Source organism: Pezoporus wallicus, unplaced genomic scaffold (assembly GCF_028554395.1).
Source record: "Pezoporus wallicus isolate ANWC-B61680 ecotype Strahan unplaced genomic scaffold, APGP_CSIRO_Pwel_v1 contig_16, whole genome shotgun sequence".
In the NCBI taxonomy this organism is placed as follows: Eukaryota; Metazoa; Chordata; class Aves; order Psittaciformes; family Psittacidae; genus Pezoporus; species Pezoporus wallicus.
Window position 1 is genome coordinate 389,472 of NW_026641478.1, and position 13,963 is coordinate 403,434.

A 13,963-nucleotide genomic window follows, 5' to 3' on the forward strand; every position below is an offset into this window, starting at 1 on the left:
ATGATTGGCTCAGCTATAGATGTCTATACAAAAATATTTGAAGTTAGATGTGATGAATTTCTCTCTATCTCTAAATTATTACAGTTCACAGCATATTTGTTTTAGCTACATTGCTAAAAGCAAGTACTTTAAAAGTGATAAGACACACATAATATCATGTTACTATGAGTTTTAGTAAATGTCACAAAATTTTTAAAAGTGAAAGTTATAAAATGGAAACTTAGAATCTGAACACAATTAGAATTACAGGATTGAGGTAGTTTTACTGTTTTGACATGAGTAAAATTTCTGTTTACTTGTTGTGTGAATGCAGTCGCCTTAAACAAAGTTTTCATGGATCAGTGTTTGGCCGAACCAAGGTGCAAAATGCCTATAGAACTGGGTACATGACTATATTAGATGGACAAACTCAGCTGGTTAACTAGAACTAACATATAAAACATATAAAAGTCAGAGTAGTCAACTAACAATTTTTCCTGAACTGATTTATAGCATACACACTGAAATTTCAGGTCTATATCTTACGAATTTGATACTAATTTTTTAAAAAATAATACATAAAATATATATTACTTTTTTCAAGTAAATGTAAGAGCCAAGGTATAGGAGGGTACGCACAACTGCGCTACATTTATTTTAAACCACACTTTCTGTTGCAATACGCTAAAAGCTATTTACTACTACGTGTAACAGGTTTTCATCCCTCTATGAAATGTGTTTCAACCATGTAAGAACACCCTACTCACTTGCCATTTAATGCTGCTACTCCAACAGTGCTTCTGGCAATTGACATACTTGCCACAAATGTCCACTGCTGACTTTGAGGATCCCACCTCTCAACCGTATTCAAATAACTCCAACCATCATGTCCTCCCACTGCATATATAGGCCCTTCAAGCACTGTAACTCCTAAAACGGAGGAGAGAGAGGATAAAAGTATGCTTTCTTTATTAATAGTAAAAAAACAGTTTTCCAAAACACAGATAACAAAAGAACTTGCATATTCAAAGTGAAAATGGATGCACAAATTTGAGATTGATTAATTAAGGATTAACAAACATGAATAAAATTAATGCCACTCCACATGACTTTATGAAAAATAGGCCTTCTCAAAGAAATCTAATTTGATTCCTTAAAATAGTCGTTAGATTCATAGAATAACCTGCCAATGATGTGATAGTCTTAGATTTCTATATAGTGTTTAACTTACTACATCATGAATTATCTCTTTAGAATATCACTAAAGCACAAAATAAATAAATAATGGACTGGGTACCAAAATGATCTCAAATTTTTGCAATCTAATGGAATTGCTTCTACGAGAGTTCCATAGGGAAGAGAAAAAAGAGGAACCAAAACAATATATTCAAAGGCTTCAGCAAGTCACTTACAGTGAGAAACTTTAGCTGCCTCATCAATTTACCTTTTCAAAAAAGGAAATAAAAAGAGACTGGGTACCTTCACAGGAAAGGAATGTTGGATATATAAGAATTCTTTTATCTAGTGAAGGAAATTATAAAAAAATGTAAGGTATGAAATTTGAAGTAGGAATAATTTAAATAAGAAATAAACTTTTAACTATGAGGGTTTTTGAGCACCCATTCCAAGGAACTGATGAATCCTCTATCACACAGTACCTTCAGTTAAGCTTAGAAGGCTCTGGAAGATTAAGTAATTGTTAAGCACAATTTGTTACAATACAGTGAGCTCAGTAATTCCATTCTATGAATCCATGATTCCAAATAAGTATTGTTCTGAAAAAAATCTCAGGCTAAATTGAATCTTATTCCTAAGTTGGTGTCAGTGTGTTGCTTTGATTTTTTTTACACTCCCTTTCACGATTTAAACTCAACAAAATCAAAAACCAGTCAAACGTTAAAGTTTCAGAGAATGGGTTTATTTATTTTTTTACAGAAAACTATCCTTGATGTAGAGCAATGTAAAGTTACCGCTAGAACTGTGTCTTGTTCTATTTCAGAAAAGGAATTCATTCAAGGCATAATTTGACTTTAAAACCATAATAATTGAGGACTTTGACCAGCTCTCATCTCGATGCTCACAGAAAGTATTCCTGAACTTTGTGTGTTGGTTTTGGGGGGTTTGTTTGTTTGTTTGTTTTTATTTATTTATTTGGGAGGGTGTGGTAGTTTTTGGTTTTGTTGTTTTGTTTTGTTTTTTTTTTAGGGGGCGGGTTATGCTAAAGAAAGAATTTAAAAATCCTGCTAATCTTTACTGAAATTTTTCTTCCTATAAATTATGAGCCTTATCTTTCTCTATAGAACCTTCTGTGAATTCATTCTCCAATTGCTTCTGGTATGAAGTGTCTTGCTTGTAGTTGTTTTTTATTCAATCACATTTCAGCTATAATTTTTCCAGAATATTAAGGTGAGTATTAAATTGAACTCATAATCAGTATCTTACCTCAGAATGCAATCAGTAGCAAACATGTGGGAAGACATTCTAGTATTCACATAAGGAATCAGGAGGTAATATGTTGCCATTATGTGGGTTTTTATTTTTGTCTGTTGTTTTATTTTTTTATTATGTTTTGCAGGAGGTATTTTTTGGTTGGTTGGTTTGGTTTTTTTTTTTTTACTCTAATATCTAATATCTAATAGGTATAAATGTTCTTAAATCCTGAACAAACAGTTTTACGTTGTCAAAAAAAAGTGTTTGCTATAATTTGTTATAAAAACACCATGTTCTTTACCTTTTTATGCACGTAAAAGTTTCCCTTTAACTTAGTGCAAAGTTAAAGGGAAAATCAGATTCTTGCTGGGATAAAAGAAATAATCAAAGGAAAGTTTAGGTGTGTGAATATTTCTGTACACACAAATCTTTGTGTCCAGATAAACACACAAACCCTCTCTCACCACACATAAGCAGAGTTGTATTATTATGAATTTCACAGTGAAATACACCTCACTAGTTTTGAAATTCTGACCTTTTACTTCCTTGAATAGCTTATTTGCGCCTTCATTAGGAAATAAAACATTGTCCTCAATTTATGTTTTTTTTAATTTCATTCACCATTTCATACTTTTTGTCATTTCCTTTCATACTTGAGGTTCTTTGTCATTTTTTTTCCTGCTGTAGGTTATCATAGAATGATAGAATAGTTAGGGTTGGAAAGTAACTTCAGTTCATCTAGTTCCAGCCCCCCTGCCATGGGTAGGGACACCTCCCACTAAACCATGCCACCCAAGGCTCTATCCAACCTGGCCTTGAACACCTCCAGGGATGGACAACCTGCCAGGTTAAGATATCACAATTATTTCAGTCACTTTTTGTAGAAAATCTGCTTTCCCCATAATCAAAATACTGTTCTTCCCTCATTTTCATGGATTTTTAGTTTTGCCTTTTTTTTTTTTAAATGACTAAAAAATAATAAGGTCATTGCATTAATGCAATGGATTTTCTCTCTGCATTGCCTGTTTTACTCTTTGACTGGGCTTTATACAAAAAAATAGTCTTCACTGACTTCTCTAAAATAAGCATTTGTTATTTATTATCATACAGAACTCACTGCCTATTAAACTTTATTTACTGCAATAAAGATGCTTTTGGGCAATATGTATAGTCTTGATTAAAAAGTGTCCCAGCTACAGCTAAATGGTGTCAACATGCTCATCAGTACAATCTGAAAATAAAAGAATTTGTTGAAAACACTAAAAAAAATTTTCAGTCAAATTGAACGAACAGAGGAAAAAAAAGAAGAGGTAAAAAACACAAGATAGGAGGATAATAAGTTGCACTACCATGACGTTACTGTATACTGGGAAGAACAATTTTTCCTACCTGAAAAATAATTCTTCTAAGCATTTAGACTTAGGGATTTATGAAAGCAAACTGTGTTATTTTTTAGATAAATGATATAAAAGTGAATGCTGTCCAGTGTGGAATATCAAGCATTTTCCCTTTGATTGCCTTCCCAAAGCTATGTAGCAAAAGCCCTATTATGTCTAATTAGGTGTTGAGATCTGTACAGTTTAAATTATTTATACTTGGAGATTGGAATGGGATTTTAAATTGCTTTTCTGTGATGTCACAAAATAATGGAACACTGCCTATCATATTTCAAACTCTACCTTTTATCTGGGTGATACTGAGTTTCACACAGTAAAATTTTAAAAAGTGCCAGTTTTTACAAAATAACAGGAAATATAATTTCATACTGACACCTTTGGATATGAAATGGAAAAGTAAAAATGGACTAGCTTTACTGTAGTGTCTGCATTTTGGTATTTGCAGAGACAGAATTTTAACTGGGAAGGATAAACTTGTACCCAAAGACTGATTGTTTTAATAAGGAAATATTTTTTAAGAGAGCAGACATATGTTGTAGAATGACACTAAAGGTGAGGAGACAATATATCAGTGACTTTTTATCAAAGTATTAAACTTGATTAAGTAACAACCAGTCACCACTATTTTAAGCTTTGAACTTATTTAGTTTCCAGGTAGCTGTAAGTCTCTAACAATCTCCTTTCTCACCAACATCTACAGAAGGATACCTAGATAATTCTGTATTAATTGCAACTAACATTGCTACTTTTCCTTTCTCTGTTCTTGCCTCTTTATGCTTTAAACCATTTTTTTTCCATATTACTGCTGTCAACATAAAGAAATGTAATGATAAAGCCCAATTTGTTTTGAACTATACATCAGTTAATTAAACCTGGTATTGAATTTCCACAACCATAATCTTAACTGGGTGTGAAATACAAGTATTGCCATAGGCCAAGCTGAGAATTTAGTGTATGATAAAACTGAGAATTAGACTTACCTACCTTCATTAGTGAATATTCAGAGATAAACTGTTGAAAATACCTCTTCCTATGTTTATTCATAGGCAGGTATCAAGGCTGATTAAAACAATTACAAAGTACCCCTGCCCTCTTGGGGTATGTTAATATATATTGGGGTATGTTAATATATGGGAAATGTTAATATAATGCAGACTTATAGAAGTAAGGATTGGCCTGCTGCCTTTTTATTTATATTTGGTTTTCTAGATGCAACACCAGATTTTCAAGTCTGCCACACTATTATCCTGAGAACATGACTCAAAAATTATTATAAGTGTTGCCATTATGATTTGCAGCTCTTTAGTGAATTGGGTCATGATCTACTACTTACAAAGGGTGCAAAGTACACTGATAAGGTACTTAATGATTCAGAAAAAAAAATATTGCTGTAATATTCCCAATGAATAGGAGAAAAGTCCAAAGCAAAAATGTAATACATGCTAATCAATATTGGAGAGAAAATACTTTAAATACTTTAAAAGACTCAGGTCTTCTGTCAACAAACAGTGAAAGCAGTTAGAATGATGTATTTCCCCTGAGAGTTCAACATTAAAAAATAACAGTAATTTAACTACATAGAAGTACATGGTACTAGTCAAAACAGCACAAAAGAGTCTCTAATATACAAACTGTTGCTTCTGAAGGGGTAAACAATACATCTATGTAAGAGCATACTGTGCTCTGGTAAGCTGAAGAACTATCCACTATACTTAATGCTTAGATGATTATAGGTTTGGGGGTTAGTTTTTCATTTGTTTTTTTTTTGTTGCTGGTTTTCGGGGTGGGGGGGAGGTTTTTTGGGGGAGGACTTGGGGGCATGCACAGAAATCACTACATAAAGAGGGGGAACACAGATATCCAGCACAGCACTGCTTTGTGAGATGCTGATATACCTGCAAAACTTACCATTCTAGAAAAGCAAGATATTTCCTACAGGATTTTGACACAAAGAATCTTTCTGGGACATGAGTTTTTCTCCTGTTTTCCATTCCAGACATACTGTTAAATTAATGCTAGTGAATAACCTTTTGTACAAGAATGTAAAAGAAGAAGGAAAAGATTAATGGTGTGCATTGGCTTTGGTTGGGATAATTAATTTTCGTCATAGTAGCTGGTATGAGGCTATGTTCAGGATTTGTGAAGGCAACACTGCTGATAACACACAGTTGTTTTAGTTACTGCAAAGCAGTGCTTACAGAGAGTCAGAGCCTTTTCTGCTCCTCACCCCACCCCTCCAGAGAGTGGCTGGGGATGAATAAGTATTCGGAAGGGGACATAGCAGTGACAGCTGACACCAACTGACCAAAGGGAAATCCCATACCATATGACATCATCCTCAGTATATAAAGCTGTGGGGAAAAAGAAGGAAAAGAGGGACATTTGGAGTGATGGTGTTTATCTTTCCAAGTAACTGTTAGGTGTAATGGAGGCCTGCTTTCCTGGAGATGGCCGAATGCCTGCCTGATGATGGGAAGAGTGAATTAATTTCCTCGTTTGCTTTGCACGTGTGTGCGGCTTTTGCATTACCTATTAAACTGTCTTTACCTCAACCCACAACTATTCTTACTGTTAACCTTCTGATCCTCTTCCCCTTTCCACCTGGGGCTGAACTGCTGGCTGGGGTTAAACTACAACAAGGTGGAAACTGTTTCTTCTTGTTACACAAATAACAAAGTAGTGGACATTTTTGTTTGTGCTCATGGAATCACATAAGCAATATAGGACTATGTCTGTTATGACTGAAAGCGTTGTTTATGATTGCCAATAGGTCAAGGTCCAAAAGCATCTCAGATTTCCTGTATAAGCAGAATATACTGCAGATGTGACATGCACAGAATGAAGCAAATTCACAGCTCTGTTGTTTCAAGTTTGATTTGATAAATGTCACGGTCGTTTGCTCATAGTGTCTAAATATTCACCAGTTTAGCTGTCTACAAATGGAAATATGAAATATCATGGCCTAATGCAGTAAAATTTGGTATTATACATGTGTGGTTGTATGAAGGGCTGTATTATTTTCAGTTGTCAGTATGCTCTAACAAAGTAGTATCTGGAAAATTTTCCTTTATCCAGTGTTCTAGCTTATGTCACTGTAGCAAATATTCTGCAAAAAAAAATATATCTTTCAAGAATTCTTTTTAAATAGTTACTGTGCTTACAGCTCTTTTTTGAAAAAGTAATTAATCATAAATAATAACAGTTTTAACATACCAATAGCGTATAAGCTGCTATAAGATTGGTCTGTTGGTTTCAAAGCTAATACAATTGTCCTTATTTTACTGACAGTTCTTTCTTCTTGCCTTTCATCTCAAGCCTCCTGTCCATAAGGACACTGAAGGTTTCTATCTGCCCTGATGTCTGAAACAGAATCTCAGATTCTCACACGTCTGTTTATTCACTTCTGTATTTTTTTTTTTTTCTCCACATAGTGGTTTATTTTACATACAAGGACATATATAAACTTTGGGAATATTTTGCTGTAAAACTTTAAAAAGAAAACCAAACCACCAAGACAAAACAAATCCCCTATTTGTCTCTTAATAGACGATGTGAATTTGTCATTTTTGCCTCCTCTGTAACCCATTAATGGTGATACAGAAAAAGAAAATGTTATCCTATAAGTGAGCAGATAAAGAAGAAAAAGAATCCCCTTTATTATTCACATTTTTTATTGTTTCTTTTACAGTTACCATGGATGTAACTGTTATGGTTGTATTAAGCTTTTATTTATATTCCTAGTCTACATAATGTTTTCTACTATGCCTTAAATATTTTCTTGATAGATTGTAACTCTATAGACAAACATGTATTTATTGGGAGTCAAACTCAATCTAAAATAACATCATTGTTTAACTGCCATGGCAACAGTTTTCAAAATAAATGAAAATTAAACTCTCACTGACTTGAAAATTAACTTTCAATCTAGGTCTAAAGAGTGGCATCATTCATAAAAAAAAAAAACAGAGATTCAGGAAGCAGATTTCCAGTTTGCAGTCTACTCAATAATCTTAGTTGTACCTTGAGAGGCAGGAACTGCTCCAAGCCACATATTATTTAATACTAAACTTTTTTTTTTTTAATGGAAATGGGACTGTCACCTCATCTGTTCTATTCCATTGTATATATGCCTACTTGGGGGGGGAATCCTACCCTAATCGTTAGGTCTCTAAAACTGTAGTCTGTAAATATGTCTTAAGCTATCACACATGCTAAAAAATATTTGTTAAACAATATTTTTTTTTAAATATTAAAATTCTTTGGAAAGCATCTCATTAAAGAAAAAATATTGAGACTATTTTTTATTACAAACTGAATTTACTGAAATAATAATTTTATGGGATTCCTGGGGGAAAAAAAAAAAACAACAAAACTAAAACAAAAACAGCAATTAAATTCTATTAGGGAAATTTCTTCTCGGGAAATAACATATCACAACTTATGCACATACAAATAAAGAACAAAAGCACATCTCTACTGCTTCCCAAACAATTGCATTTAACCATTTTCATATTCACCAATAAAATCCCAGTTCATAATTCTTTCCTCGTTTCACATTTTGCTTACAAAAAGCCCCAATTTCTGGAATATAAAACTCAGAAGTGTGTCCACACAAATAAAAAAAAAACGCTCAAGTGGTCAAATGACTTATGTTCCATTTTTAGTCCTGTAGAAAGCATACAAGTTTTTCTTCAGTCCTAACTTTGCCATTCCTGAACAGCTTTTCTTGAACTATTAAGGTATTTTTTTAAGTTTACTAAAAAAGTGTCTATAGAATTATTGATCTAAAATGATACATATTTTTGAACTGATCACAAAGGGGTTTTGATCATGGCTCTACAGAAACTAGGAAAAGTTTGGGGCTTTTTTTCTTTATCAAGCATTCCTTAATGATTTATTAATACTTTCCTGTGTTATAGCTGAAGTTGTTGCATTTTCACCACCACTGGGAACAGCAGGAACAGCATTGAAACTAAAAACAGATTCTGTAAAATTCTGGAACACTGGTAAAAGAGGCATTATATGTATTTCTGCAGCATTGTTATTAAATTTAATCTTAGGAAACAAAACTGAGCTATTTAGTTCCACGATTCTAACAACATATATTCTCATCACTACTTTTTATTGTGAGAAAGACAAGTTTAATAGCAAAAATGCATTGTGCCAGCCACTGTACAAATGCATATTATAAGTTTAAAATGGTGGGGAAGGGGAAGAATCTTCATTTTGTGAGATACTGACACAGTAGTACATTAAAGGACTTGCTGTTGTTTGTCATTCAGGGGAATGGACATCTTAACCTAGCATGTTTTTTCCATTTCTATTTTTCATGATGTAATGATTCTGTCACACCCAAGTGACTTCAGCAGAACAGCTAGTGAGCACATTTCTACTGATTTCTGTACCTTATAGAAGTTATATTCTGGTGGGTATGTCCTATATATTCTAAAGTCCTTTCTTTAAGGAAAAACAAAAAAAGAAGACAAACTCATAATTTTCTGTTTAAGAATAAAAAATATTTTGAAACATCACATAATTATTTATGTAGTCAAATAAACTGGAGCTTTTTTCTACTATATATATATGATATATGCAATAGAAAACCATATAAATGTTTTCTGCTTAATTTAAAAAATAATTTTAAAAACACCACTAAATATATATTTGTTTGAGAACAAATATACAAATGTATATTTGTTTGAGGAGTACAGTGTGGCTTGATCAATGCTGACAGTGCTAGATAATATTGCTAAAAACCAAACCAACCCAAGACAACCCAAAAAATCCAAAACCAAAATAAAACAAAGAAAAACTCCAATTTATCTGAAAACAGGCTATGGGAAAATATGCCATCAGTCGTGATAAAACTATTGTTACAAATACTTTGTAAAGTAAATAAATCCATCACTGGTACAGTGTTTATAGCCTTTATTTCCTAGCATACTACATTAATGAAAACATATGATTTGAATAAAAATAAATAATACCTTGATTGCTTGATAAACATGTCCGGTTTTGAAATCAGTGTATATAAACTTGAATTTTCTTACCAGCCTAAACTACCTAAAATTTCACTGTTTTGTCAGTGGGTTGTTCTTTTTTTTCCTTGTTCTTCTGCCTTTCATTTGTTGTGGCTTTTTTTTGTTTCATTTTTCCCAATATTATTTTGGTAAATAATACAAACGTACTTTAACCTTGTATATATTCTTAGCAATCAACAAGAAAAATTAACAATGCAATCACTTATTGCTACTGTTCAGAGTGCTGTAATAGCTTGAAAGTGCTGAGTTTTCCATTACAAATTACATAGCTGAAAAATCTGGCATCTTTTTTATATTTTTTTGTCCTTACCTAAGCCATGCCTATGTGTTGACATTGGTGGTAACACAGTCCAAGCCTTGGTCTTTGGATTGTAACATTCAACAGTGTTTAATGTCTTTAAACCATCACGGCCTCCAATGACAAACAGCTTGTCATCAATGACGGCAACACCAAACTGAAGCCTCCTGCCATTCATCACTCCAGCCTGAATCCAGATGTTTGTTCTGAGATCATACTTTTCAATAGTTGTAGCACCTGATGAGACATGATAGAATAATAGTATAATGTATACCAAATGCATACAAAATTGTCATTAGCTTATTTTTTTTTCTTAAAAGTGTCAAAATTTTAATATTAATTTCTGCGTACTTCCAACCTCTTGAAAAATATTTGTTTCTTTAGATAAAGTAGTCCCTGGAATGTGTGTGTATATATATGTGTGTGTGTGTGTATATATATATAACTTTTTTTACAGTTCAGTGGCATACCTAAGATAACTAATCTTGTTACACTTGATTCCAATCTTACATAAAGTGTAAAAAAAAATCCTGTAAGATTACATATTTTCATCAAGAATTAGAAGTTGTATTAGAAGTTGTCCGTAATTTATTTCTTAAGTACTCATATATAGGTTTTTTTCAGACATGTTTCTGCTGGAAGTACAGAACATATTTACAATCTCAAGCAAAATATATAAAGAATGTTTCCATACACAGTCAAAAACTTTTCCTTCTGAACTTAGTTATTTGAATTACTCTCACAGATGAACTCAAAAGCTATAAAGAGCATTACATATAAAGTAACTTACCAGTTAATCATGAAAAAGTCATTAAGAAGCCTCTGCTGTTAAAAAAAAACTTGTATGAAATATACAAAGATGAGATATAAAATGAAGAGTTTATTAACAAAAACAAGGGACAAAGGAAGCATAACTAACGTAACTAGATTTCAGAAAGTGAAAATGTAATGCATGCCATTAATTGTAATATGAGTGTAGGAAAATTTAAAGCAAAAGCACAAATATTTAAATGCAGATGAGTTTAAGTTAATCCTTAAAAGCAACACTTGATAGTTCATCTGAAATGTAACCAACATTTTATTTCTAGATAAACGTAAGAGTCCTTCATTTTCAAAGTTTAAATATCCCTAAAGAAAGAATCAACAAAATTATTAAACTTTAACAGCTAACTATTTGGATTATAATATAAGGTTAGAATTCCATGGGAAATAATTCTTTTAGGATTCATAGAAAATAGAAAAGCAATGAACCAAGTGCAAACAAACATCATGAAAGCAATACTTTTGTTAATTGTTAAAAAGAGCTTTAATTTAAATTCAATTTGTATATAAGCACAGCAGAGCAGCAATAATGTACAATTCCACTGGGTGCCTTAAATCCCCTGCTAGTTTCATGAAGCCATAAGGTATATGAAGCAATTTTTGCATTCAATTAGGAGACATATTTATTTATCTTTTTGCCCCTAATTTAAAATTGAGAACCATGTAAATGTATTAATCTTTAGGTTTGAAAGAACAAAATTACAGATTATCTGATACAGTTGTTTGCTGGTGCTGCAGGACATATATGTGGAATCTATTAATGTTAAAAAGTAGAACTTCAGTATATGAGTTCTATAATGCTTCTATTTCCATGGTAAAAAGTACAGTTCAAAAGCTTGGTCGTCATCAACACCCACCTCTACCTTTCAGGTAGTTGTAGAGAGCAATAAGGTCTCCCCTGAGCCTCCTTTTCTCCAGACTAAACAACACCAGTTTTCTCAGCCACTCCTCATAAGACTTACTTTCTAGACACTTGTTATGGATAACCCCAACCAGCAACAAAGTACCATGCAGCTGTTTGCTCACTCCCTGCCCCTAGCGGGATGGGGAGAAGAATCAGAAAAGAATAATAAAAAATACATGGGTTGAGATAAGAATAGTATAAGAATTGAAATAAAGTAAAATAATAATGATAATGGTGATGGTGATAATAACAATAATAATAATCATCATCATCATCATCTGGAGAGAGGAATAAGCCCCCCAAAAACCCAAGTGATGCACAAGAAAATTGCTCACCATCAGCTGACTGATGCCCAGACCATACTCGAGCAGTGATCAGCGCCTTCTGGCAAATTCCCCCCAGCTTAAATACTAAGCATGACACACTATAGTGTGGAATCCTTTTGGCTAGTTCGAATTACCTGTCCCAGCTGTGTTCCCTCCCAGATTCTTGTGCTCCTACTCAGTGGCAGAGCATAAGATAACTGAAAAGTCCTTGAATTAGGGTAAGCACTACTTAGCAGCAACTAAAACATCAAGTGTGTTATCAAGATTATTCTCAGACTAAAGCCAAAACACAGCACTGCACCAGCTCCTGGGAAGAAAATTAACTCTCTTCCAGCTAAAAAAAATAGAAAAACCCTTCACCAGGTTTGCTGCTCTTCTTTGGACACACTCCAGGAACTCAGTTTCTTCCCTGTAGCGAGGGGCCTGGAAGTGAATACAAGTATTCCAGGTGCAGCCTCACCAGTGCCAGGTACAGGTGAGGCTTCCCTATACTTCCCTAGTTCTGCTAATACAAGCTACCTGAGCACAGAGCTGGCTCATATTCAACAGCCTCTTGACCTCTAGACTGGGGATGAAAACTGGCCAAAATTTGTGCAAAAGTCTATTAATTCCATATCCTTTGTTGTGGTTGGCTGTTCCTTGACTGTAGCATACAGAGGATTAAGATCCCCATAACAGACAAACCTCTCCAAAGTTTATTTTTCTTTGGAGAGTGTGATTTTAGAAACAAAGCTTTCAGAAGACAAAGAGGCTGATGAGGTGTCAAAAATTACAGGGAATAGGAATTTTACAAGAAAACAGTCCTTTACTAGAGAAACCCAGATGAACTGAGTGGAAGTGAAAAAGTAAGTCAGCAAGCACTTTTTCACTTCACAATACACAGCACTCTTGCAGCCTTTTTGATCCTGATCTACATATCTTCTGTGCTTCAGTCTCAGCAATTTGGAACTGACACCACATGGTCCCCTGGAGGGTGCAAAATAAGGGGCATGATTTGTGGAGAGATGGTTGGAGATTTATGCAGAGATCATTGTCCTCTCTTCAAAGTATACAGAGAAACATTCACAGCATTTTGATTCCTGTTACAGGCATGCTTGACTGCAGAGGATACCTTAAGATGCAAAAAAAGATCCAGGAGCTCACATTCACCTCCTTAGCAGGTTACATATTAGGCTGCTTTGGTGAGAAAAAATGTGTGCGCTCCTGTAATGCACAGTGACAGGCAGAGCTTTTCCAGAGGCTTGATCTTCAGAGACATCTTGAAAATCCTATTACAGGGGTTTTTGCCTTAGAGCTGCAGAAGGCCACATTTGGTTTTAGGATAGGATGTTTCTCATCTTAATCTTGTCCTCATACTAGCTGGACTCTTTCTTAACATTAACTTTGGGCAATTGCCAGACTTCAGCATTCATTTTCTGAATAAGCCTTGTAAATCTTCTTCCTGACACTGATCAACCAAACTGTTTCTTTAGTAATATCCATATCAACATTAGAGAAGAGATTCAGAGCAGCCCTGTGGAGAAAGACTTGGGGGTGTTGGTCAATGTGAAAATAAACATAAGCCAGCTTCAGTGTGCGCTCGCAGCCCAGAAAGCCAACTGTATCCTGGGCTGCATCAAAAGGAGCGTGACCAGCAGGTCGAAGGAGGTGATCCTGCCCCTCTACTCTGCTCTCGTGAGACCTCACCTGGAGTATTGTGTGCAGTTCTGGTGTCCTCAATCTAAAAAGGTCATGGAACTGTTGGAACAAGTCCAGAGGAGGGCCAC

General features: G+C 34.1%; 1 protein-coding gene across 1 annotated transcript in view; it reads right to left on the reverse strand.

The window, feature by feature from the left end:
- KLHL1 (kelch like family member 1) overlaps nucleotides 1-13,963 on the reverse strand; it is a 204,914-nt gene that overhangs the window by 18,261 nt on the left and 172,690 nt on the right. Inside the window, exons 7-8 of the mRNA XM_057424079.1 lie at nucleotides 10,158-10,382; nucleotides 747-909 (exon numbers count right to left, since the gene is read on the reverse strand). Of these exons, the coding sequence (XP_057280062.1) occupies nucleotides 747-909; nucleotides 10,158-10,382 (388 nt within the window). The remainder of the gene's footprint in view (nucleotides 1-746; nucleotides 910-10,157; nucleotides 10,383-13,963) is intronic.